Below are 26,680 nucleotides of genomic sequence, written 5' to 3'. Positions count from 1 at the left end.
TGATTAGAGACGGTTGGATGCTGCTGTACTGAGCATTGCAATATATTTATTTTCACTATGTTATTTATTTATGATTATCCTTGGGCTCAGCAAAGATTTGATGTCAGCTGTTGCTGTCTTTTTTTCTATAGTTAATACTGAAATAGAGCCCTGCTGTTTTGTCAGGGCCTTTTCTTTAAATATAATTTTAAAATGTCGATACAGTAGCCCCTTTTTTAAAATGTCTATGCTTAAGTTTTTATAGGTGTTGCTATCTGCTTTGTGTAGCGTGGTTCTACAAGCAAGTCTGTGCATTCATTGGGTGGTATCAGATAGATACAAGGGTCTGTAAATGCAATGAAAACAATTGGCCACAGCAAATAATTGATATTAAACATGTAATTTTTACTTTTGAATACTTCAGTACAAAGGATGTATTGAATAATTTAAGTGATATGTGTACACATATAAATCATTAGTCAAAACAGGGCTACATTTGATTGAATTATAAAAGGTATAATATGTGGTAAACTGAAGAGCCGTTTGGGAGCCGAAAGAGCCGGCTCTTCTTGGTGAGCCGAGCCAAATGATCCGGCTCACCAAGAAGAGCCGGAATTCCCATCACTAACTGACACTCAAAATGGTGATTTTCCTGTTTGGTTTCCTATTTTTATGAATGAAGGCGGAGGTCGTGAGCTTTTGTCATTTTCTAGTGTTTACCACCAGGGGGTAGAGCAACATGCAGAAAGAAAAAGCCTCAACTCTCTCACTTTTCAGAGCTGTGTGTGTGAGTGTGTGTGTGGGTGTGTGTTTCCCCCACAACATAAAGGCGACGTTCACGGCTAAAAACTTGCAATTCATGGCATGGAGGAGGCGGCGGCAGCGGCAGCCCTATGATCTGTGAGAGGTGAGGAGGTGGTGGAGCAGCGGGCTCTGAACCCACTTATTACCGAGCCGAAGTCAAGCCTCGTCTAGCTGGTCGAGTGTTTTCCTCTCTTTTCCTCCTCACTGTCCTCCTTTTCTTCTCTTAGGCGAATTTTGATAGAACATCAGCGCGTTTTCTATGTAGTTTGGTGGGCTAATTAGCCTGCTTGTTTCGCAAAGAGGAAAGGAGCTCCCACTGCAGCAGATGCATTCAACTTTGAGCAAGAGGGACAACCCCTAAAGCCCGTTTTTTACACGAGGGACAGACACATCTCCGTCATCTTCCACTTCATGAAAAGGACGCGTCTCGGTGAAAGGTGATCACAGAACTGACGATGGCAGCTACTCTATCGGCGGAGGAAGAACAGGTAGGCCTTAATGCTTCTTTCCTATCTGTGTTTCTTTAACCTAAACGCTCCAGTCTCGGCTCTACCTGGAGGTATTTTGGCCTTTGCGTGTGCCCACCGCAGCGAGTGCGCAATGCATTTGTTGGGAAATGGTCGTGAAAGCGGAAATATTGTATCGATTTCTTTATTGCTCTCGTTGCATCACTGTCAGATCCTCTCTCCAGCGGCTGAGCTCATGTGATGCGAAACAGGCCGAGCTCGGCTTTATCAGTCTCTCTCCACATATGTAAAATACTGATTCCGGGTGTTTTAGGGGTTCATTGGTGGGGGCAGAGTGTGATATTAAACCGGGGAATGTTTTTGGAGAGCGTTGGACACTCCGTCTAGTTCAACACTTGGCTATTTCAGCAGTGTTTACATTAGAAACTTGGTTTATATTGACAGGCTAGTAATGTGACTTTGATAAACTGGCATACATTCACTCATTTGATCTCATTTCAAGGATAGGAAATGTATTTTCCTTAATTTGTTTTGATAATATCAAAGCATATGAATTTGACATTACTTTCTATAGTGTACAATGTTTATGTTAGGCACTAAAGCTTAGTTTTGACACATTTTCCATCATTAGTTTACTATCAAAGTCAATTCAAGAACCACCAAATATCCACACTTGGAAACCTGGAATAAGGAAAAATATATAAATGATTCCTTGATTGTTAGTATTGCTGCAGATGAACCAATTTAAGTCATAAATCATTTAAACTTTTATATTATGTACTTGTGTTATGCTTCGTGGATTCAGGCCCTGGAGACATGACTTTAGACTCTTTGGATTTTAAAGATCAAAGCTCACATTTTACAGTTAAACCTGCACATGTATTAGGTAGCCCATAGCTAAAAGTAATGCAGTCTAATCATTTTTTAGACTGGGATGGATTTGCTGCAGGGTTGTTTGTTTGATGTAACTTCAGGGTTGTTTGTTTGACATAAAACAACCCTGCAGCAAATCCTACCTTCATGGAAATTATAATTGTTGTAGCTGCTTTGGAAGTAGTTCAAATGTATCGTTGACTGAGGTGTCTCTAATATGTTGTGCCACTCCTTTTATATCAATGAGGGTGGACCTTAAATTCGAATCAACCCATCTATGAGAACATTTTTGCAAAAACTGAACATGAACCTTCTTATTGTATATGTATGTTATACATGTACCTAATAAACGTATTGTAAATTAAAGCATTTATGGATTTGTAGTTTAAGTATAACCACTCAAAGCAATAGTGGCATAAATCATACCAAGCCATATATAAACAACATGCGCACTAAAGACTGTTTTTGCACATTGATCATTTTACTAAGAAAATCAAACGTAACCATGGAGGAATAATAATAATCATTTGCAGTATGAAGATTTTGAAACTGATTAATTTAGTCTTTTTCTTTAGTGCTCAAGTCACGCGCGTGCCTTTTCTTCCTCCTGATTCCTCTCATCATCTGGCCAGCAGAAAGCCTTATCTGGCTACTCCATTTCCTGTGTGAGCCCGGGCCCCCGCTAGGGTACCGGAGGCCCTCATTACATCCCCAGCCTTGTGGGGGGTGTTTGGTTGGATTGTGTGTGTATGTGTGTGTTTTGTGTGCGTGTGCGGCTCTCTCGGGAGCATGCACGGGTGTAGTGGAACTTCATTCTGAAGGCAGCTGTTAAAAGCATTTCCACTAGACTCGGGGGAAGGGGGAGTTTATGAGTTACAGAGTGTGTTTGTGTGTGTCTATCATGTGCTCTAGAGAAAATGTGTGTTGTGTGTGTGTGTGTGTGTGTGTGGCTATGTTTGTGTGTTGAGTCTACTCCCAGGAAGCAGTGGAGTGAGAGAAATTGGGGAATAGGGAGAGAGTGACGTCATTGACTTCCTGTTTTGGTATTGACTCGTGCCAAATGGGACTCACTGAAGTGAAGCAAAGCTGCTTGGCAACAGCAGTCCTACATTTGTAAATAGGTTAGCAGGGCATCTGTTATTGTATAGATTCAGGAAGGGCAATGTCAGGGCAGCCATGAATCCATTTGAAATCCAACAATGAAGAGATGCATTAGTTCTGTCTGTAGGATCATGGTGTGATCAGGAAGCTGCAGTAACCCTCTCTACTTCAAAGCCCTTAAATAGAGTTTCCTCTGGCGAAACATTAGTACAGTCACTATGTACAATATGACTCCTTCTGGCAGGAATGTGAAAACAATGGCGGTAGGTCAATACTGGGATAGTAATGACCAATTCCAGTAACAAAGCATCATCATGATATCAAGTAAAACAATAAAAAAAAGGGTTTGCCAGTTAGCCAGCATGTGTAATACATTGCCCTGGCTATGACACATCTCAATGAGATACAGCTATTATAAAAATACTTCATGCTTACATTTCACTACTCACAATATGCATAGTGAGAATGGTTTATAGGGTTGTGTTAGTGGTTGGCAACAGTCTTCCTAGGCAGTTTTTTGCCAATAAAGTGGTTTCAATATTTGACAAAGCTTGTAGAGTTGACATGATTTGTCAAATATGACTGGTCTTAACACCTTGAACACCAATAAGTGCTGGTTTCCATAGTTTACCTAATAGTTGTATAGTTGCAGTTGTAGCCCTACTCAAAACCCAAAGATACTTAGTCATTTCTGGATTAATCAATTGATTGTTTGCTCTTGACAAAGGATTGCAAAGAAAATGTCTTCCCGGCCTTGGACCTCAACGTCCAAGTTGATGTCCAAAACCCAAGTACGTTAAGTTTAAGTTGTAAAGCAAGTAACCCATCTTTTAACTAATCATTGCAGTTCTTGTTTTTTATTATTGGACGTCAAAACAGACTCAGCCGCCGTCTCCCTCTGGCAGCAATTTTCCTCTGATGTCATAGTTCCCTGGGTCAGTGTCTCCAACCTTTTTGGACCCATGGACTTGTTTTTATGCCTGTTTGGCAAAGAACCAACTATAACTTCATCCACGAACTCGCAGCACATCCTGTTCCTACCACAGTGAACCTAATCAATTAGTTATCGACAGTCATTGTCAACTCTGCCAATGAACAACCCCCTGACAGCAAACTGGTCAGCTGTTTATTGTTTAAAATTCATAACTCAGCATTTGAGAAAGACTAACTGAACACATAAAGACAGCTGAACCAGTGAAGATTGGAACATTTTTGACCAGAAACGGACTATTCCTGCACTTGCACCTTCTTCTTAGTTTGTTTAGATTTATGTCAGGCAGTTTAAGCTAGAATTAAGTGTTTCAAGAACTTTGAGGAAGTATCTCCTGCCCTATCAGACCCGGAGCAAGTCAAGCAAATATTTATGCATCTTCCAGGACTTGAGAAAGTGACTCCTCCGCAGTTAGTCTTCCAGTGCAGTCTGCTGTGCTTTCATGAAAACAAACTGGTTCATCCTCAAATTCCACTCTGGCGGATATGGCCCCTAGTGCAGAAAAACCAAACAATACTGGCTTCTCCAGGAACAGAGGGTCACTGCATGGAGTTGGCAGGCTCTCCTTAAAAGGCTAAGAGAGAAAGAGCAGCTGTCAGAACATTAGAAATCTTGGAAAGCCGAGTGTACCTGACGGCAATCTGACAGGAAGTTGTCTTTGGCCTACATCGAAGGATTACCGCTTAACAATGGAACAACCAAGAGCAGATTGCACCATATTATTAGGAACTCGTGGACCTCGTGTTGAAAGACTGCAAAAATAACATCTTTAAGCTGCGTAGTCCAAAACATTTGAATCACAACTACCAACAGTGAAATTGTAACCAGGATGGGAATACTGATGGGAATACTTGTTAACTTATTTTGCAACTTCATTTTCTTAAAGGTAGGGTAGGTAATTCACTTCAGAAACACTTTTTGTTATATTCCATGGAATGCTCTTAACATCCCGATAGCAATGAATACATTAAATGCTTTGACAATAAATACATAAAAAAATGTCATCTGTGGAAGCCATAGCGCTGTAAAAAGCACGACACGAGGATGGCCTACCTGCCTGTCAGCCTTCCATCTGTGCACAAACTTATCTCGTGCCCTCAGTGGTCATGTGCGCGTTCGTGTGTGTTGGAGGAGGGGCTCTGTAAGGAAGTCTGAAGGAAGGGGCAGATTTTTTTCGGCTGCGTAGTTTCAAATTCTAGCGCACTCGAGCTGGTTTCTCCATTCTTACCTACCTACCTTTTAATACTTCATATATCTGTCTGCAGTATTCTCTCTAAGATAATTATACAGTTTCTTCCCTCTTAGTTATTTTTCAATTTGTTTTGTTTACCAATTAAACAGATTGATTTTGCCCCAGACTAGCTTGAATCAAACCTACTTTTAGAGGACAAAGATTTAAGACAGGAAGTCAGCCACTATTGTCAATTGTCTGACTCATCATCTGCTTTGTGATTCTCACCAGATTAATGGCACCAACTAATTACACACCCAATAACTCCATACACTTTTTAAAAAACAATAGCGAAACACCCAGTGACCAAGGGAAAATGCAATAAAAGGGAGATATGTTTAAATACATTTTGTGAAATTCATCACCACTATTTTTTACTTTAGTGGAAGGAGATGGCTCAGCTACAGGATGGACATTGAACACATGTTGAAATGGTTTCTGGGAAAGGATGTGGTTGACCTCCTTGATCCTTCTTGATCTCTGTTGACTAGCTTCTGTTCAAAGGCTCTTTCCCATTACATGCTCTGACTGGATTTGGTGATTCGTACACTGATGAATGGTGTAATAATGCCCGTTTGGTAAAAAAATACAGTTCAATGTAGTTGAAGTGTGCACATAATGAAGTCAATGTTAGTTAATTGGACTGAAAACATTTAAACTTGCAAACACAATAAAATATTGGTAGAGTTTTCTAATAAGAACAATTTTGTGAGGGCAATGCACCCAGTCAAATAACTCATTGTAGGGCCACAATGTCTAGTTTATAGTTAAATTGTGAGGTCTGAAACATTTACTAGTCAATGTATGTTAAAATTGTCAGTATTTCATACCAATAATAGAGAAATGGCTCAGGATGATCAGATATCCGTTCTCTATTCCACTGAAAAGCTCAGGACTCAGAATACCACCCCTCCCCATGAGAATCGGATATGAAGCGACCTCAGCGCTGTCAGGTGCAATCGTCCCTCATCCCTTGCATGTTAAGACCCCCGAACAGAGCAGAAGCTGCAGGCCCTCCTGTGTGTGAAAGCACTGGCTTTCCTGAGGAGAGACAGTGGCGTCCTGTCTCTGGGCTCGGCGCTCCTCAGTGATCGTTTTGTATTCCTGAAGAGCCGTGGACCCCCACAACTTGACTTCCTGTCTCCCATGCATGCCCCACCGCCGCTGTGCCACACCAGAGAAGTGGGAGCCTGTGTTTAAAGTGTGAGCTTTCATTGCCTCCTGTGTCGCCTTTTGACGATTCACTGGGTGCTGACTCGCTCACTCTGCGGGTGGTGGAGGTGGGGGGGGGGAGGAGGTTCCTGAGGGAGTGTATAATAAGAGCAGGGGGAGGACAGGAAGCCCTTGAAAGACTGCCGGCTAAATGCATAAGTTATTTGCAAGATGGGTGGAAGGCCTATGGTAAACACATTTTCCAAAATACAAGCGCTGTGTATGATACACATTTCATTGGATGTTTTTAGATTTGAACCAGTGTCTGATTAAAAAAAAATAACCACATTGCTTTGTTAGCTAGCTCTTTAGTTCCGTGTGAATACTTAAAATCACTTTTTATCTTAAACATTTCTCAAACGACTAGTTTTTTGCCAAAGATGTCAGGGTAACTGTTTTGTCGTTCACCTTTTGCTCTAAGGGTGCATTTTTGGCCATAGAAGACAGCTGTTTTCAGCAGATGACATTTTTAAAAACCCACTTTATGCTGCCTTCCTGGCAGAAAGACACAGTTAGCAATTAGCTGTTGAACATAGAGGGGCATTAAGTGGCTGCAGAGCAAGATTTGGAGAGGTGGTGGGGACAAAAAACGAGCTAAAAGACCAGTGAATATTCGACTTGTCTCAAAATCTGCTTAATGTAGTTTAATATACATTGCGCTTGAATTTGTGGAAACCCTAAAGAGCTTAAAAACCTAACAAAATATAGCATTTACTCAATCTTACTGAGACTTAACATGAAACTAAATACTAAAGAGTAAACACTCAGTTGTCTCACCAAGTTTCCCTTGAATATATTATGTGTAATTAATGAGACGTAATCCATCATAACTTCAGTTTTGAGCTTTTTTCCATCCTCTCTTGGGGTTCTTCACTTTAGTAGAAGCCAGATTTCACAAGAAACTAATTAGCATCTCCATCCTGAAAATGTTAGATCCACATGTGTAAGCTTTACTGTCATTGAGTTCATTCATCATCTTCTTCCTGTAGGAGACAAATATAAACCTAGTTTGGAAGACTAATCAAACCTATCAGGCAGTATAGTGTTATCAAGGATGACTGATTTTCCAGCACTCAACGACTACATATGACTGGCTTTACTTCCAAGTATTATTAAGTGTGTCACCCTGTCATTATTGCAGCTTCATGTCATAAACACCAGTTTAGCAAGATTCCAGCGTCCTCTCCTCTCAAGCTCTTGCACTCACTTGATACAAACTATTTTGACATTGTAAGCTCTTATCTTGAACTCATCCGCGACTGGATTTAAAAAAAAATGTTTGTCCATTAATGGATTTCACAAAGTGCCAAAGCTTTCCCCAAGATAGCTGTGGTTAACACACCGGAAGGACGGGCAAAACTCAGAAGCATTTGAGTGTAAAACCAATCACTTTGGTTGGCTGCACAAATTGCAGTTCACTTCCCACATTTAGTTTTGTACCGCCCTGTGTATATACATTCTGTAAACTCACAGTGAGCAGACTATACAACAGCATATGGATCATTATCATAGACGTCTTACCAGCCCTAAAAATGGTGTCTTCTGCGAGACTGTAGATAGCACTTCCTGTGAGGATGTATCAAGTTTAAAGCGCCGTTTCACTTCCTTTTCTCTTTGACCCTTTCGATTATGGGAGTGCAACGTTTGTGACCACATCTGTTTGTGTTTTCAGGCTACAAGGCAGTTTCTGGAGGAAATCAACAAGTGGACCAGTCAGCATGGAGTGTCACCGCTGTCCAGGGAATTGGCCGTCAAGTTCCTCATGGCTCGAAAGTTTGACGTCCTGCGAGCCATCGAGCTTTTCCACAGCTACAGGGTAAGAAGACTGGAGAGAATTGTTTGGATTAAAACTGTTTTATTTTTGGAGCAGCGCTGACGTAGCACCCTTATTACAAATTCTCCTCTTTTCAACAGTGGCTATGAACAGCTGGACATGTCCATTTTAATACAATCCAGTAGACACAGGGTGTATTGCACTACAAATAATACTGTTTATTTTGTAATTAATATTGAATGTCAGCATATAATTAGCTAACCAAGTGGACAGCTTATAACATCCCTTTTGAAATGCACACAATTTAGTCTGAAAGTATTTAGTTTGCGTCTATTTTTGGACTTCTTCAGTGTGAATTTACCAATTTGAACTACTTTTTCATTCCTCTGAATTGCATAAATATGGTACATACACAATGGTACATATACCAATGTAACCAACACCTCTTGTGTTGAAATAAGTTCCATTGTCATACTAAAGTCAAAGCAAGAAAATAAATACATTAGCTTGTTTTGTCATTCTAAACTGCGCCAATCGTTGACAAATTACAAAACCATAACAGAGCCAGAAAAAGCAAATGTCCTGAAGTAAATAGTTTTAGATGAGATGCTGAGTCATCCCAAGCTCTAACTTGTTTTGATAAAACCTTAATTTCTTAGCTTTCAGTTTCAAAATAATCGAACGAGTCTACAGTACACCCACACTGGAACCATCTTATCTCATTATACTAAATATTATTTCCACAGAGTCATTTGCATTATATTAACCTTTTGAGGCACAACTGCAAAGTCTGTGACGAGTCTTCTCGGAAGAAGCAGAGTGGGTGTGGGAAGAGCTTCTCCAACAGCCTAGGGTCATGGAGAAGGGAAAGAGTTCAAAGATCCAGCAACACTTGGGAGTGAACACAGAACCACTTTATTGTTAGATCAACTCGTTTCGGCTTGTGTTAGTTACTAGAGTACATGTTGCTTCTCATTCAGTTTGCTAACTTTCGTGATCATTTCAGATGTATGGCATTTTGCAAAGGGCAACATTAAATCAGGTCATGATAAAGTATTAAAGAGGCCCTATCATGCTTTTCGGGGTTTTCCTTTTGCTTTAGTGTGTTTTATATAGGTTTTTTTTTCTTAGTGACATCACTTTGTAGCACATGTGCTTCTATTGGCTAGCGCAGTGATTCTCAAACTTTTTTCAATAATGTACCCCCTTTGAAAAGAAAATGCAGCCCTGATCAGTGCAAAAACAATTTGTTAGGGAAAAAAAGAGGTATAGTACAGCCTTGCACCATCAGTGTCTGATTTATTAAAACAACAACATTGTAACTTGAGAAACACTTAAATGCTACATTTCAAATGTTTACAATCCATCACTAAATTCATGGCAAACCAATTTTAATATCATGCAATAACACTAAGACGACATTAGTTGCATTGAACTGATCTTTTTAATAAGTTGTACTTACAATTTAGTGAGAAACATGGGCTTGTACTCCAACGTACCCCTAGGGGTCCGCGTACCTCCATTTGAGAACCACTGGGCTAGCGCTCCAACACATTGCACTATATAGGGGCGGGACATATTTGAGCCGTTGACCAATCACAACAGAGCCAATGTCACAGTGAGAAACATGGGCTTGTACTCCAACGTACCCCTAGGGGTCCGCGTACCTCCATTTGAGAACCACTGGGCTAGCGCTCCAACACATTGCACTATATAGGGGCGGGACATATTTGAGCCGTTGACCAATCACAACAGAGCCAATGTCACAGTGAGAAACATGGGCTTGTACTCCAACGTACCCCTAGGGGTCCGCGTACCTCCATTTGAGAACCACTGGGCTAGCGCTCCAACACATTGCACTATATAGGGGCGGGACATATTTGAGCCGTTGACCAATCACAACAGAGCCAATGTCACAGTAGAGACACAAATTACAAATATGAACCTGAAAATGAGCAGAATAGGCCCCCTTTTAAAAGGCCTTTTCAAGATGATGGATATCAGTCGAACAACGCACAGATTGACACAAAGGTAGAAGGTGGAGGTCACATTGTAGAGCATCTTCACCAAACCCAGTAACAAAATCCCCTTTTCATTAAATGAATGTCTTCAGAAGCTCTAGCCAAGCAAGGGATCGCCTAAACAGATGCACCAAATACCGGAGCCAGAAACACACACCCTTACACTGAATTATACACCGGGGGGGATCATTCAAGATGAAGGCTTATTCAACTTTACTGAGAGCTTTGAGCCCATCAGAAAAGAAAGGGTTGCACTGTCATCAGAAAAAGCGTGTTGGTTGGTACAGCTGAGGTTATGAGGTTAAATGAAATGAGGAACAACATGTTCTCCAGGAAAGGGTGTCGTGTCAGCTTGCAAAACAATATTCGACACAATAATAGACTTGAATATTTGTGATGTGTGTGTAATAGGTCAATTACATTTTTTTAATATTTAAAAATGTTTTTGAAGCATAATATGTACATGTATATTTAACATTGTATCTTCTGCTATGGCTTTAACAACCACACGTTGGAGTATATATGGATCTTTATTAGCTAGCTTTGTTTCTATAAACAATACATCACTGAAATAGCAGTTGGTGACCTTGGTGATATTATTACCGTCAAGCCGGAAAATGATGATGAAGATGAAACCTCTAGGGCTCAAACTGCACGTCTCATTTACTTTATGATCTGAAAATAACATCTAGATAATAACGCTTCTCCTCTGAGGCACGTAATAAATACCAGAGAGTTGAGGATAATGTCTCGTTTTGTCCTTAAATGGTCTTTACTGCTGTAAGTTTAATTCTGGCCAAATGTGAACATGTAAAAAGGGGTTTATCTGCTCGAATCCGTTTTATCCCCCGCAGCAAGCGGAAAGTTCTCAAACGTCTCGCACAGACTCTGCATAGCTTCGAGACGTGGCAGGGTTTTACCTCCTACCTTTTCAGTAACGTCGCTTCAATCACCCAGGGTTCTTGTTCCTGCAATGAATAGTTGGCGTGCAGGAACGCGACTCGTTTATGAATGCCTTGACTGTGACTCTGAGAAGGATTAGTCTCCCCCGCCACGCCACAGTTCATTTAACTCGGCTTAATGCTGCGTCAGCACCGGGACAGAAGCTGGGGACAAGTCATTTGTCAGAACAAACTAAGGGGGAAACTTTCCAGTGAAGTGTTTGTTTGGGAAGGGGGGGGGGGGGGGGCAAACAGGCCAAGCTGGCATTCAGACTGAGGAGGCTGGTCGTTAGGCCTGGCACGAAACATCAGGGTATTTTTATTTTAGCATCTATTTGAACTGCCGCGGGAGAAGCATTAGCTCAGATTTGCTGTATTTAAATCAATCGTAGCAGTAAGATAAACAATGAAAATGCAACAAATGGGGATTTTTACTTTATTTAATTTGCATAAAGTACAATAAGCTCTTATATATCCTTGAGGTTTTTAAACTGCGTATATCTATACATGTTGGTTTCTCTTTCAAGATTCAATCACATGCTTCATTGTCATGTGCACAATGGTTTCAGTGATGTTTTTGCATTGAAAATATTAAGTCACAGGTTCTTAAAACAATCCAACATACTATAGTCAAGGCATGCAAAGTAGTTCAAAGTCAAGAACATACAATTTATTTATTTATTTGGGGTCACATTATATTAAAAGTACAGTTTTTCAAATCATATATTTTTAGAGACCCGAAAATGACAAATGAAATGGCAAACAAAATTAGTCAAAATAAAATAAAAATGAAAGAGTACACAGGGGTTGTTTGAAATGGCAAATGTCTACACATGTACATATGCATACATATCAACATACATATATACATACAATACACATACACACATACATGTGTCCATACACACCTATACATATGCATTCAATCGGTGTATAGAAACAGTCAAACAAGGGATGGTCGTCTTTGGGAAAGAAAATACAATTTCATAAAATAGTAAAAGCGATATAATGCTGCAAATAAAATCTGTGAATAAGAAAGAATATTATAATTAAATATTTTACAATAAAATAAATACTTGATACTGTAAACAAAAAAGTGAATTATCTACCATTTAACAATTACAAATTATTGATGAAAAAAATTATAATCTTAGAAAAACAAGAAATACAAGAGATGCCATTCCTAAATAATGTAGTTATTTAGATTTTAAATAGGAAAGCCTCTTTAAAAACCAAACCCTCTGTTAATATCTATTCAGTGAAATGATAGGGAATTTATTAAATTGAGTTAATCCAATATTTATAACAGTTATCAAGACGTATATAAATACGTTTTACCAGTGAACTAAGTTAAGGCCCCACATCATTTCTAAAAGAAGGAAATGGTGAATGAAAATGGCACCTCCCATTCTTGGCCTGTAAGAATAAGTTGAAAAAAACTCCCACACCGCCTCCTCGGGGGATGGAAAAAAGGAATGGAAACCTTGTGGAGAGGGATCCTCCTGCAGGAAAGTCAGGCGGGTAGCGCTCCATTGTTCAAGCAGAGGAATTTACCTCAAAGTGACGGCCTGTTGTACAGCCTGACTTCACCTGCTGTGATCTGTTTTCTTCAGGAAACGCGTCTTAAAGAAGGAATCGTCCGACTCCAGCCTCAGGAAGAACCTCTGCGCTCGGAGCTGCTCAGTGGAAAGTTCACAGTGTTGGTAAGAGAGTCATTTAAATATCCTCTATTTTGTATCCCTTAAGAGAAACGGATCATATAACAGAAACTAAGTACGGCAAAGTGTGAAAGCGCGTATCCTACTACAAGTAAAAGTACTGTCTGTGTATCCTCCTATAGCTTACTCCTCCCTCCCATGATCATCCATTGTTGTTCAAACACGATTGAAAACACATGACCAATGAGACAGATTACTGCTCTGTCACATGTTCTGTCATTATTATGTTGAATGGCTTCTTTAGCTATTTTCCTCTTGATCCCACACACACCGTCTTGGTGTCATATACGCTTACTAGAGCACCAAATGTGTGTTACTGAAAATAGTCCTCAACAAATGTACATGTTGTAGTGATATAGTGGAAGTAATGAGGCCTCTATTCAAACTTAAAGGATACTTGTGATCTGCTTTTTAAAGGATTCACATCTCTAGTAGGAATAGAGTGAGAAATGAAAAGACATACATGGCTGGTTTTGGTATTTTTATGGAATTTGTTGATAAGAAAAAATAATGGAAAAACACAAAGCTTTACAATTTGATGTTCAAATGAAGATGTTGCATGCTTATCACTTTTGGGGGATTCATGCTGCTACTCTGCTCTTGATTTCCAGACGGACAGAAGGACTTTGGTTCTGTATTGAATAACATAGTTCAGGTTTAGAAATAGCTAATAAAAGAAGTACCCTTATAGTTGCATGGTCTCACCGTGTAGTCTTCTTTCTTTCTTATGTGATACCTTTTTAGAAATGTAAGCTCTTCTAAACTTGTCAATGAAATAGCTAAGCTCGAAGGTCAATCAATCAATCAATAACTGGCACCTTAAAGGTTCCCGAATGTTATGAGCCTATTTTCCATTCACCAAAAAAGGTGTATCAGAGTATGAGAGCTGAAGTTCTCATAATGGGAAATTAAGAGGTATTTTGGCGTGCAAGATATTGATTGAGTGAAGTGCATTTCCTGTATCCGATATATTTAGCCTTTTGTCAGCCAAATCAAAACCGTAAATGATGCCCCCTTTCCACACACACACACTCCTGCGTTTCCCTTCTTCCTTCCCCGCTGACGTGCCACAGTGGCATTGATGCTGCACATCCTCCTGTGTGACGTCGGAGGTCTCCTGCTCAGCAGCGGGCTTCATATCCTGCCTGAGGGTATTTTTAGCCGCCATGCCCGGGAACACGGTCTTATTTGCTTACAAAGGACGGCTCCCTGTAATCTTTCTCCTGTGGCTTCCTTCAAGTGAGAGGCCTCCAGTTCTCCTGACACCAGCAGCCTTAACACTCATCAGGTTTGACGTGAAAAATATGTTCTGTGTCACTCTCATTGGTGGAGGGTGGAGGGGGGGGGGGGGGGGGGGGTGGGGGGGGGGGGGGGGGGGAGAGCTGTGAGACCTGTGAGACCTGCATCTTTATTAACAAGAATTGTTGACGGGCCTTTTATTTTGGCAGAGTGCCAGAAAGCAGCATATGAACTTAAGTGCCCCCCTGTGGTCATTGTTCAGCCTTCACTTTAGCAGAGCGGCCGTTTGTCTGCCTTGTAGTCACACCTTAAACCACATGATTTCTAGGGAAAAATACATCTTTTAACATTTTCTCATAAACAACGGCACAACATGCATCTTATGAGAAATCAGGTGGTTTTTATTGAAGATACAGGACAAGTGAGGACAATAAGACTTTCAGGAATCAAAGAAAATGCTTAGTTTGTTTATAAATGTGTGTATTCCAGAGTGTACGGGATCCTTCGGGGGCGTCCATTGCCTTGTACACTGCCAAGCTCCATCACCCCAACAAAACAGGCAACCATGTGGTGCTTCAGGCTCTCTTCTACCTCCTGGATCGAGCCGTGGAAAGGTGAGGACTGTGGTTTGGGATACCCTGCATAAATAATAAAAATAAGTTGTAATATAATAGCTACATTTCACTTTGAATTATTATTGAAAGGTTATCTGATCAATGGTGGGCATCCATCTTTCCTTAGAAAAATAATTACTATTTAAGCATTTGTACTTCAACTAAATAGATATAATATAACCTTATTTATTGGCAAGTGTTAGTTTTTTTTCTTTAGGGAATCCTTTACATGTAATACTTAACGTTTAATTAAAGAGGCCTGATTATGTTATGTGTGTTATATAGGTTGTTGTGCATGTAAATGAAAAAATCTTAAATTACAAAGTAAAGTATCTTTTTTTTATACATTTTAGGTTTTTATCACTTTGTTCTTTATTTACTGTGATGGAAAACACTTTGTTAAATGTTCCTGCATAAGTTAGTTGTTACCTGACCTGTTTGTTAATGTTTTAGATATCTTAACGGTGATGTGTGAACCTCTTTTTGCCCACAGCTTTGAGACCCAGAGGAATGGCTTGGTGTTCATCTACGACATGGCGGGCTCCAACTACACAAACTTCGAGCTGGACCTGAGCAAGAAGATCCTCAACCTGCTCAAGGTTTGACTTACAGTGCTGTCTTTTTACATAAACACATCAAATGTTTACAGTAAATGCCAAAAAAAGTAAAATAATAAATATCTGAGAAAACAAGATGCTTGATTCTGAGAAATAGACAGTGTAACATTCACAGGATAAGATTGAAAGACTACTACCTTTTAGTAAAAGAAGGTAGGTTGAATAATCTGTCGTTGTTGAACATTAATCACTCCTCTCCAGGGTCGAGTTAACGCATAACTGTAAAGTCGTGTCCTTCATCCGTTTGAGAAGCGGATTGATTAAAGCAGGGTCGGTGTCTTCGCAGAATTTAGTGCTCATCCAAAGGGCAAAATCCATGTCTCACAGCCTGGGTTTACAAGCATAGGAATGATTTAATCCACACACCGTGACTGTGCAGTGCTCAGCTGTAGGCAGACTTGCAGAGACCTGCCAAATTAAGCACCACTCTAAGTGATTTGCGATCTAGTAGTATGTCATCTTGAGTCAATAACAGAGACACTTGTGTGGCCACATCTGCATCAAAGGCATGTATTTTGTGCCCTCGTTGATCTAAAAAGGGACTGTTGGCCTCATCCAATTCAGCTAAAACATTCAGAGAAAATAGACAGACAGGGCAAGTCATGATAAACTAACTAGCACATTATTGTCTAAATCTTTGCTTACACATACCTTGTATTGCTGCTAATATTTTTTTTTAAATCCTACTATGCATGTTTACTTATCTATCCTATTAATCTGTTCTTAGGATTACATTTAATATGTTAAATATACTTATTGTGTTTGCCTTTTTTATCTGCACTGTCCCCCTTACTATAGCAACGTCTTTTTGCTTATGGTTAGACAAATTAAGGATTTCTAAATACTTCCTGTTGAAGCTGATATTAATTGTGTTTTTTTGTGCTTTCTCTCTCCACTAGGGGGCGTTCCCTGCCAGGCTGAAGAAGGTGCTGATTGTCGGGGCCCCCGTTTGGTTTAGAGTGCCCTACAATCTGCTCAGCCTGCTTCTCAAGGACAAACTTAGGGAGAGGGTAAATAGAGGCGCTCTTTTTGTAATTCTTGCACCATGTTTATGATGATATACTTAGCTACGAGTTTTGGGAAATCCTGTTAAGTTTATCTGGAGAGGCGTTCAATGAGTGAGCACTTCAGTGTTATTGGATGCTGCAAGTGATCATTTGATTAGGGGGCTTCTCTCTTACCGCACATAGATCCCTGAAATGTTAATGCTTGAATCACAGGAGTCGATCACCCTGCCTACATTACCGCCCCTGAAGAATTTCATTAGTATGGATTTATTCAGTCACCAGGGTCTACAGTAAATTCGGTTTCAAGATTATTCATTTAATCAATAATATGCAAACAAATACAGTTTGACGTAAAAAGAGGAAAATAATGTTGAATACTAGTTCAGAGTCGGGTATCCTTTATTCGTCCCACAGCGGGGACATTTTAATTGTTAATCAGAGACGGTGCAGATAAAAGGCATGTTGACTAAAATATCAAATAAAGAGGCAAGAATACGGTGATAAAACTAAATTGTAATTATTAGAAGAATAAAACTTAGTAGCAGGATTATAACTAAATTGAAGCTAAGCAGCCACCAGTTATATCATGTATTATAATTGTAGAAATGGTGCACATTGTTTTAGCATTATACCTGCTAAACTTTAGCATATTAGCATTCAATTCAAAGTACAGCATCACTGTGCTGCTAGCATGGCTGTAGACTTGTGTGTCAGCACATTTCAGATGTCAATGTAGACTTACAGGCACTTTTTAAATGGCTGTGCAATAAAAAAAACATATTTTTCCTTTTATCTCTCTTACATGAAATACCCCAGAGTCCCTCTTCACTCTGTTGAGGAATTCCAGTATGCTCAGACATGGCCTCAGGGCAGAAAAGATTATATATGTATTAGTATATGCTGCACATAGTTATGTTACTATCAACAGTTGTGTTACACTCTGAAGAAGTAGCAGCCAGTAACAACAATTATAAATTGCAAAATGAAATATATTGTTGTCAGCAATTCCTGAGGATACCAGAGTTTAGTTTATTTGTTTATATTGTCGTGGACAGTCCCCATTGATCGACTGTCACTAAAAACAGTAAATGGGGCAGCTTTAGCAAACATGGCTAATTTCCAGCTGTTGTCCCCGGTCAGATGATAATGGACACCCTTACAATCACAATACATCAACAGCATTAGTTATAAAAAAAGGACGACAGACAAGTAGATACAGGCGAAAGAATAAAAGAGAACGATAAAATGCAAACACACATTACTACATACATGTCACATATAGCACGTCACAATCAGTTGACTACCATGTGAACTTATTCACATCTGTAGATCTGTTTCTCTCCTTCCTTCAGGTCCAGATGGTGAGAATGGCGGAGCTGCGCCAACACCTCCCCAGAGACTGCCTCCCGCAGCACCTGGGCGGCCTGCTGCCTCTGGAGTCCTTCAGCTGGAACCAGCAGCTCCTGGCGGGTCAGAACGGCCGAGTGGACCCAGTGGACGAGCTGGTGGGAATCCCCGTGGAAGACGCTTCAATCCACGTCCCTGGAGCTGAGGCCATGCGCCCGCAGGAGCTGCTGACGCACCTCGGCAGGCTTCAGCGCACCGGCATCCATCTGGAGTACGAGGAGGTCCGCAAAGAACCGCCGCCCGGGACCTTCAACTGCGCACAGTGAGTTCAATCTCAATCTCAGTCTTTATTTATGGTGTATGGTTGTCGCTCTCTTGTTGGAGCTAAACCCATTCATTCATAATTCAATTAACAGAAAATGTATAACTCATTTGCTAATAATTTCAGCTTCTCAAATATGAGAATGTCATCTTTTTCATTCATGATAATAAATAAATAAAATATATTTGGATTTTGTAGTCTGCTGTATACACATTAGCAACCCAGATGGTGAGCTGCTACAGTATTATTGATGTGTGTTAATAGTGTCATTAATACATTTTGTTATCATTTGTCTACAGATCAGCCTACAATCAGGAGAGGAATCGCTACGGCGACGTGCTGTGCCTTGATCAAACAAGAGTTCGTTTGAAACCCAGAAGGAATGAGGTTGGTGCTTCTATTCTTTTCAAATATGCATATCATAGTTGTCATTCATGCGAAAAGAGAAACACTGCCAGTCCCATTCATGATATCTCTCAGCTGCCAAGAAATGTGCCAAGCTTTAACGTTTTGAAAGGCTGCCACGCTGCCTCTGATGTTTATCCAGAAAGTGTAATCAGAGTATTCTTTTTCTGTTGTGTTTACTCCTCTGACATAATTGAATACTCCTTCAGCCTTATGTAGACAACTAGGCTTTGCTGTCACATGAATGTCAGAACACTACTATTCACATTTTAGTGTTTTTCTTAAACTGACATGATTTTTCAGGGTTATCTCTGTCTTAATAACAAAACTCTGTTCCCACAGCGAACAGACTACATCAATGCAAGCTTCATGGACGGCTACAAACAGAGGAATGCATACATTGGTACTCAAGGTATAACAACTGTTACATATCTTTTTTAATGCTTTCTGGATGGCTAGTGTTTTAAAGGTCCCATGTCATGGCCATTTCTACTGATCATAATTCCATTGTTGAGGTCTACTAAAATAGATTTATATTGTGCAATTTTCCAAACTCACATTGGTTTCTCATGCAGCATCTCTGTATAGTATGTGTATTCACTCCCTGTGAGCCCAGTGGCCGTCTGCGAGACAGCGAGACACAGCGAAACCCAGCCCGAAACCAGCCCGAAACCAGCCCGAGCACACACACCCGCAGCCTGGCTGGGAGTTTGTGTGTGTGTGTGCTCACACACAGACTCGCAGCCTCGCCGCGTCCCGCTGTCTCAGGCGGCGAAATCGGCGGAGCTGCAGCTGAGAAAAGATTGAGAGAGTGTGTGTGTGTGAGGAAGTCCGCGGATTGGTTCATTTGGACCAATCCGCGGACTTAACGTAACGGCTCCGCGGACATTACGTCACTATACCCAAATACGTCACTGTACCCAGGAAGAAAAAGAGAAATCTCCAACGAGGCGTTCTGGGGCAGCATAGACAGGTATTTTCTGTGTTAGAGTTTTACTCGCTACAGGGTGTACTTTGAGGGTTTTTGACTCTGCAGACCGTTTACATGCATAAAAAGCTACATAACACACAAGGGGATGGGTAATAACCAGAAAAGCATGACATGGGACCTTTAATATACAATTCCCTAATCATTATTGCATAAGGGTGACACAGTTGCATTACAGTACATTCGGTAATTTGGAAAACAAAAGTGTAAATTATTCAAAAACTTAATTTGCTAGGTGAGCGTTGGGGCTGGTTACGGTGTTCGAGGCATTGCGCTTGAAAACTGAATATTTATCAGCACAAGATTAAACTAGATTCAGATTCAAGGCATTATTTAAACTAAGGGAGTAACGTAAAAAAAAAGTTAATTACAGAGGACCAAACACTGAACCTTGTGGGACACCAATGTTTAGAGCATTCAGAAAAGTAGATTTTTTTTTTTAAACTAGCAGGTCAAATAGACAGGATGTTTATATGTTATAAACACACATTTTCCTAAGATCTCAAACTGACTAAATAACATGGCAGACTTACAGGCAGTGGCGGCGCCAGGGTATGGCTGGGGTAGGCTACAGCCATACCAAGAAATGGCTTAGCCCCACCTTAGCCCCACCATGAAAAATGATGTTAAAGTAAGCAAAATAAAGTCCGCCAACTCGCGCGGAGTAAATTGCACAGACAGCAGTTAGTAAGATTGATTTCAGTAGCCACTTGTCTGGAAATACCGAAGACTAGAAACGGTTTTGAAAACTTTTGTCACGTCGTGATCGTCTTCTCAATAAAACATCTTTGATAATGTCTTCTGGCCAATCAGAATCACGATAACGGCGTGGTGTTGTTGCAGGAAGTCGCGACGGAGAATAATTTTGCTGTAGTACATCTGGCTACATCGATACAACATTACGTGTTGATAGAAATCAACACGTAATGAAATAAGACCCCACGGTTTGATGATTGATAGTGTGGGCTGTCTTTCATTTTGACACACAGAACAATGGGGGCTATCCACCCTTATCCACAATGTAAAGTAATTCACACAGCCTCTTCGCTCTTCTCTCTGTGAGGAGCAGCAGGTTCAGCTTTCAGAACAAAGTAACACAAAACAAAAATGGCATTCATTTTTTTAAATGTGTAGTAATAGATTTATTTATTTTTCTTCTCAAGAGAGTACCAGAATGTGTATTTTATGTTAGTATTTCAAAAAATCTCCTGGGGGAGAATCCCCCCAGACCCCCCTGCAGGGGTCGGGTTTTCAGCATGTCAACTCTTTCACCTGTGGGGAAATTGCAGGATTGGCTCCAGGTCGCCCTTTTTATTTACTACAAGACAAATGTGCCTTTTTATTTCATACAGTTCAATTTGGATTGAGACAGGGAAATAATCTAAACCTCACGCGTGGCGTTTCACTGTCAAGGGGGGCGATATACAGTAGCGTGTATGTAATTACATTGCAAATACAGACTTGAGCCCCACCACTGTATGGGTTAGCCCTACCATAGATTACCCAACAAAAATACTCTGGAGCCGCCACTGCTTACAGGTACTGGGTGTGCATAGAAATGACGATTTAGAGCAGGAAAAGGGTTTTATTACTACCGTAGAAAAAGAGTAATGATTGTCTTCATTAGTGTTTGGGTCGAGTGAAGCTCTTTAAGCTGCCATTCCATGCAATCAAATAGACATTCTCCATTACAAAGAAGTCTTTTTAATTTGCTTTGAATCTCCTTTTGAACTTGTGAAGGACCGCTGGAAAAGACCTACAGTGATTTCTGGAGAATGGTCTGGGAACAAAACGTGCTTGTAATCGTCATGACTACCAGGTAATTGCACTTGTTATTTATTTGAATGCCAATTCAAGTTAATACTTGTTTGTTTAGTCAGAAAAGGTGCCAGTTTCTCCTTTTTCAAGTAGGTCAGGATTACAACAGAATAGATTTAATCGAGTGTGTCGTGTCTCTGTGCTGCAGGACAGATGAGGGCAGTCGGAGGAAGTGTGGACAGTATTGGCCTCTTGATGAAGGGGGGCAGGAGGTCTATTGCCACATGGCAGTGGTTAACCAAAGGGTGGACAACCACACCCACTACAACCACACCACCCTCGAACTGCACAACACTGAGGTACAGACATGGACTAATGCGATACGATCAATAAAATATTACTTTAATGGTCAGATCAAGTCTGAAATGTGACTTTCTTCACAGCAGCTCCAAGTATAACATCAACATAGACAAATATCAGTAATCAATAATATGTATTGCAACAGGAAAGCAATAAACAAATGTATTATTCAGTACTAGCAAACGTGCATCGTAGAGTCAGTGAAGAAGTATGGCCTACAAAATTCTATAGTAAGGTCCGTCTTCTCCTCTTCAACAGGGTCAGATGGAAATAGTATAAAGAATGTATCTCTTATATGTCCCTTTTTAAGACAAAGTAGATACAGTGTTGAATAGTAACAATTAAAGGTTGTTGTTTTTACTTTGTACACAGTCAAGCTTATTTCCAGTGTTTATATTTGGTGAGCTAACTGCAACCAAACTGTACCTCATTGATATACTCATGGCAAGAAAGCATATTTCTCAAAATATTGAAGTGTTCCTCATTTTGTATCCATTCAGACGTGTGAACAGAGACAAGTGAGTCACTTCCAGTACCTCAGCTGGCCTGATTACGGCGTTCCCACCTCAGCAGTGACTCTCATTGACTTCCTGGGAGCTGTGAAGAGACAACAGAGGAAAATGGTGACCGCTTTGGGACTTCAGTGGGCGGGCCACCCTCAGGGACCCCCGATGGTGGTCCACTGCAGCGCAGGCATCGGGAGAACAGGTGAGATCCTCAAAAACTTGATGCCTGATTTTATTAGATTTTTTCTTTGGGTCCTTAACAGACTGTTTTACAAATTCAGATTTTATTGGAAAACAAACACATTTCCAAGACTTTAAAATGTTAAGACACAAAGTTTTGGAATGATATTATGGCCTTAAAAAAAAGACGCAATGATTAATTTATCAATTTTTTTTTTTTAAATCTGCTTTTATTTTTGATGTTCGATTCATGTTTAAGTAATACTTAATGCAAAAATGGCAGAATATTCTCTTAAATGTGCAGATGTACTGCTTTTCCCTTTGATATCTTATTAAATTGAATGTCTTGGGGTATGGACTGACTAAACAAGATAGTCAGAAATAAACCGGTACAAACTTTTTCTTAGTGTTTTAAGCCCAAACGATTAGTCTAGAAAATACAATTAAACATTTATTGCGGCCCCATCTTTAAGGCCTAGGTAAAAGGTGTGAAAAATACCATTAAGGGTAAGACTAAATCTAAAAAACAAAAATCTGCTTCCTTTTTTTTTTCATATATATATTAATAACAATTGTGTTTCAACACCAATAACCCCACTCCTAAAAAGTGTCGCTGCTAACCTGCCCTGTTGTTTGCAGGTACCTTCTGTGCCCTGGACATCTGTCTGTCCCAGTTACAGGATGTCGGCTCGCTGAATGTTTGCCAGACGGTGCGACGCATGAGAACACAGAGAGCCTTCAGCATCCAAACCCCGGACCAGTACTACTTCTGCTACAATGCCATTCTGGAGCACGCCCAAAGACAGGGCCTGCTCCCAGCCAATCAGTGAGCTTCAGCCGTGACTTCCCAAAATTAATCCACGAGCCCTGAGATCTCTGCAGTCAGTCTGTTAACCCCATGCTGTGTTGTGTGACCAATTTGTGAGCCCAGGCAAGTTAACTTCCTCGCAGAATCCGTCCTCTGTAACTAGGTAATTCTTCAAGCCAGACCAAGACAAGACGGTGATAAGAGAAGGCCTGAGTGTTGACATTATGATGTTTCAATGTGATAACAATGTGACATTTTGTTTATGCCCAACATATCTCAGACAATACGTGGCAGCGTGAACAAACTGCTCCTGTGTTGTGCAGTTTTGTGGTCTGTGGTCGGCATAGTGGGTGACGTAATTGAGGTAATGTCCATTCACCCTTTTTTTATTTATCTGCCATTTAAAACCAATGGTTTAAGGGACCTTTAAAGGAGTAGTTCACCCCAAAATGTATCTCATTCACGCTGTCTCACCTCCCATATCAGTTAAAGCTCCTCAGAAGTTTGTACGATAATGATAACAATAAATATGACCTTTAAAGTAAACATGGCCATTGTGTGCCAAGAGTCATATCATTTTGATCCGAAGCCATTTTTTTTCACATCTGCATAATTCAATTACACATACAATATAATTGTGATACAAATAAGGTAAGCTGAGTAAAATACTTTTTTTAGCTGAGACGGAAAGAGTTTTAAGCTTATTTGTTTCCAAACCGATTTTTGGGGAGTTTTCATTGACATGGGGAAAGTTATGTGTTAACGATCCAATTTTCATTTTGGGGTGAAACTATCCTTTAACTAAGTAAACCATTTTCTATTCCGAATTATGGAGCTTGAGCTCCACTGTCACCACCCGTTACACCTCCTATGTCCAGGAAATATTGCGTAGTGCATTTTCAGCACATGGTATTTGTCACATAGACGGTACGAGCCAGTCTCAGGAGTGTCACACTGAACACAAGGAGGTGAAACTGCTCAACTTAAAAAAAACGATGTAGTCTTTTTCCAAGAAGTCGTTGTATTCCTTTGAGGTTAAATGATGCATTCTCCTTTGCCTTAGTAAAGAAAAAAGCAGCAGTAAAGAGGGGTAAGCACATCCAAAATGACCGGGCTGTAAACTCCTAAATGGCCGTTACACCCCCTCCTGTGATCACTTGTTAAATGCCTTTTTTTTCTAAATGTATCCACTGACCTTCCATCTCACCTTTGAGATATCCTGACTCTGAAACAGCCAGGGACCAGTGTCTGTGGCCGCCTTCGCTCACTAGCAGTGCCATCATGCTTCAGTGACTGTGGGAATGTATCGCTAAGTGCCCACGCACATGCACACGCACACATTTAGAGCAGTCTGCAGTGACTATGCCATCAAAGTCATCAGTTAAGACCTCATGAGTAGTGCAATACTTCTTTTTTTTTTTCTTCTCACAAATCATGTCTTAGCACTTTCAAATAACTGTTCCCAATGTGCTCTGAGAATAGTCATCGTGGAGATAGGATGTGATGACGCGTACAACTTAGTTCTGTAGCTCTATGTGTGATGCTGGGATAGTTAATCTTAGTAATGCTGAAATATAAAACATTTAGTGACATTTTGGACTTACTGTAATCGTCTGCATAGAGCTTTATTGGGACGAATCAAAAATAATTGTTACAGGGAAGCCAGAAAATAATGATAGAACTGAATAAGCATGCACTAATATGTGCCTACGCCCTACAGAGTCCTTCTTGAGTTTTGTCTGAAGTATATTTCATTATTCTTGTGTTATTTTAAGTTCTACAGACTGTGGTTGTAATCAGTGCTTTAATTTGGTCCCAGTATCTTGCCATTATTATAGAGTACATGTACAAAAACTGTCTGTTTCATACGCTGCATTATGTCATTGCTGGGTGAAAAAAAAAAACTGTTCTTTGCTACAGAATTCATATTGAATTTGCTTGTAGTGAAGCCTTTTTAAGTCTGCCATCCTCATGCACTCTTGTTTTAGAATTATTTTTTCCTTTCAATGATGGACGCAAAATGTGCCCTATTTTATTTTTCTATTGTATTCAACAACTGTTTTCATACGATTACCCAGGATATACAGTTATCTACATTAATTTTATATTTGTTCTATTATAACCTATTACTTTACCATTCGTATGACTATTGAATCAAGCTATACTGTATTAAATACAAACTATGTCAACGTAAACATTTGTAAACTGATTTTTGTGTTTTCAAGGTTGATTATTTACTCAGTCAAGGTTTTGTTAGTTTGTCAGCAGGATTATGGAAAGATTACTGCAGAGATTTTCATTAAACTTTGTGGGAAAGCATAGCAAGGTCCAAGGAAGAACCCATACAATTTAGAGCTGAATCACGAGTTTTATATTGCGATTGGTATTTACAATTTGGCATTCGTTTTTTACTGGTAAAGAAGATAAGAAAAAGAAAACATGCACAGATATCGAGGAAATAAAAAATGTTAAACCAATTCAAAATGTTGAAAAGTAACATTAATGCTGCACAAATGTATATTTTTATATCAACAATCGTTGAAGTGACGCAGTGTAATGTGAAAGACAATGCTCGTATGACAAACATGCAGAACAGTTCCCCTTAGCTCAACGCAGCATTATAGCGTCTATCAGCTGGTTGTTGTTTCAGTTTTGCCTTTCACAAAATTGCTCTCAACCGGCCCGGCAATAAACGGTGGAAAACCACATCTAGTGTTTGCGAGGATAGAAGAAGCATATCCACTAGTGAGCCTCGTATTTCCCTTCAGACTTGGTGGAGATCAAAACAGCAAAAAAGGAGTTTAATACATTTCACAAGCCTTTAGAAACAAAACCGTAATGAATGCTAATGTGGCTGCTTGTTGTATGAAAAGGCAACTGATCTCAGCAACATCTTTATAAAGTCATGTGTTAATGTCGAGATTATAACTGCTCCCAAACAAAGGAATCAATAGCTGCAGGTTTAAAGAATTAGGTTAATGGGTGTAGGTCTATACAGGGTTCATACACTTTTTCACAAAATGATTTTCAATGACTTTTCCATGACCTTTACCTAATTTTCCATGACCAAAAAAAATACTCTTTCTCAGCGGTACCACTGAAAATTGTTTATTTTAACATGGAACAGGAAAATAAGGTCTGCATATGAAACATGTTGTGCCTATCTAAAACAAATCAAATAGGCTTACTAGCTTCTACAGGCTAAAGCAACTAAAATCTCTCACCAGCAAAATACCTCGTCAGTTAAATGCCATTTTACGTTTCATTACTATACGATACAGTATTTATTATCATTATAGTATTACTATTTTGGCGATTAGATAAAATATAAATTGTATTTGAAGCAACTTTAGTTACATTTCCATGACTTTTCCAAAACTTTGGGAAAAATATTGTTTTCCAGGGCCTGGAATTAGC

The 26,680-nt window shown here is 39.9% G+C and overlaps 1 protein-coding gene across 1 annotated transcript; it reads left to right on the top strand.

Annotated features, from left to right (window-relative positions):
- Positions 1 to 761: 761 nt before the first annotated feature.
- ptpn9a (protein tyrosine phosphatase non-receptor type 9a) lies at positions 762 to 25,458 on the top strand. Its single transcript, XM_034149286.1, has 13 exons — positions 762 to 1,271; positions 8,331 to 8,474; positions 13,008 to 13,097; positions 14,841 to 14,965; positions 15,459 to 15,564; positions 16,482 to 16,592; positions 17,942 to 18,258; positions 18,558 to 18,645; positions 19,006 to 19,075; positions 21,392 to 21,470; positions 21,618 to 21,768; positions 22,270 to 22,477; positions 23,095 to 25,458. Exons 1-13 carry the CDS (start codon positions 1,239 to 1,241, stop codon positions 23,283 to 23,285), a joined length of 1,713 nt encoding a protein of 570 aa, XP_034005177.1. The 5' UTR covers positions 762 to 1,238; the 3' UTR covers positions 23,286 to 25,458.
- Positions 25,459 to 26,680: the final 1,222 nt, after the last annotated feature.

Source organism: Trematomus bernacchii, unplaced genomic scaffold, assembly GCF_902827165.1.
Source record: "Trematomus bernacchii unplaced genomic scaffold, fTreBer1.1, whole genome shotgun sequence".
NCBI lineage: Eukaryota > Metazoa > Chordata > Actinopteri > Perciformes > Nototheniidae > Trematomus > Trematomus bernacchii.
The sequence above is the reverse complement of the archived record's forward strand: the minus strand, read 5'-3'. Positions and strand labels throughout refer to the sequence as shown.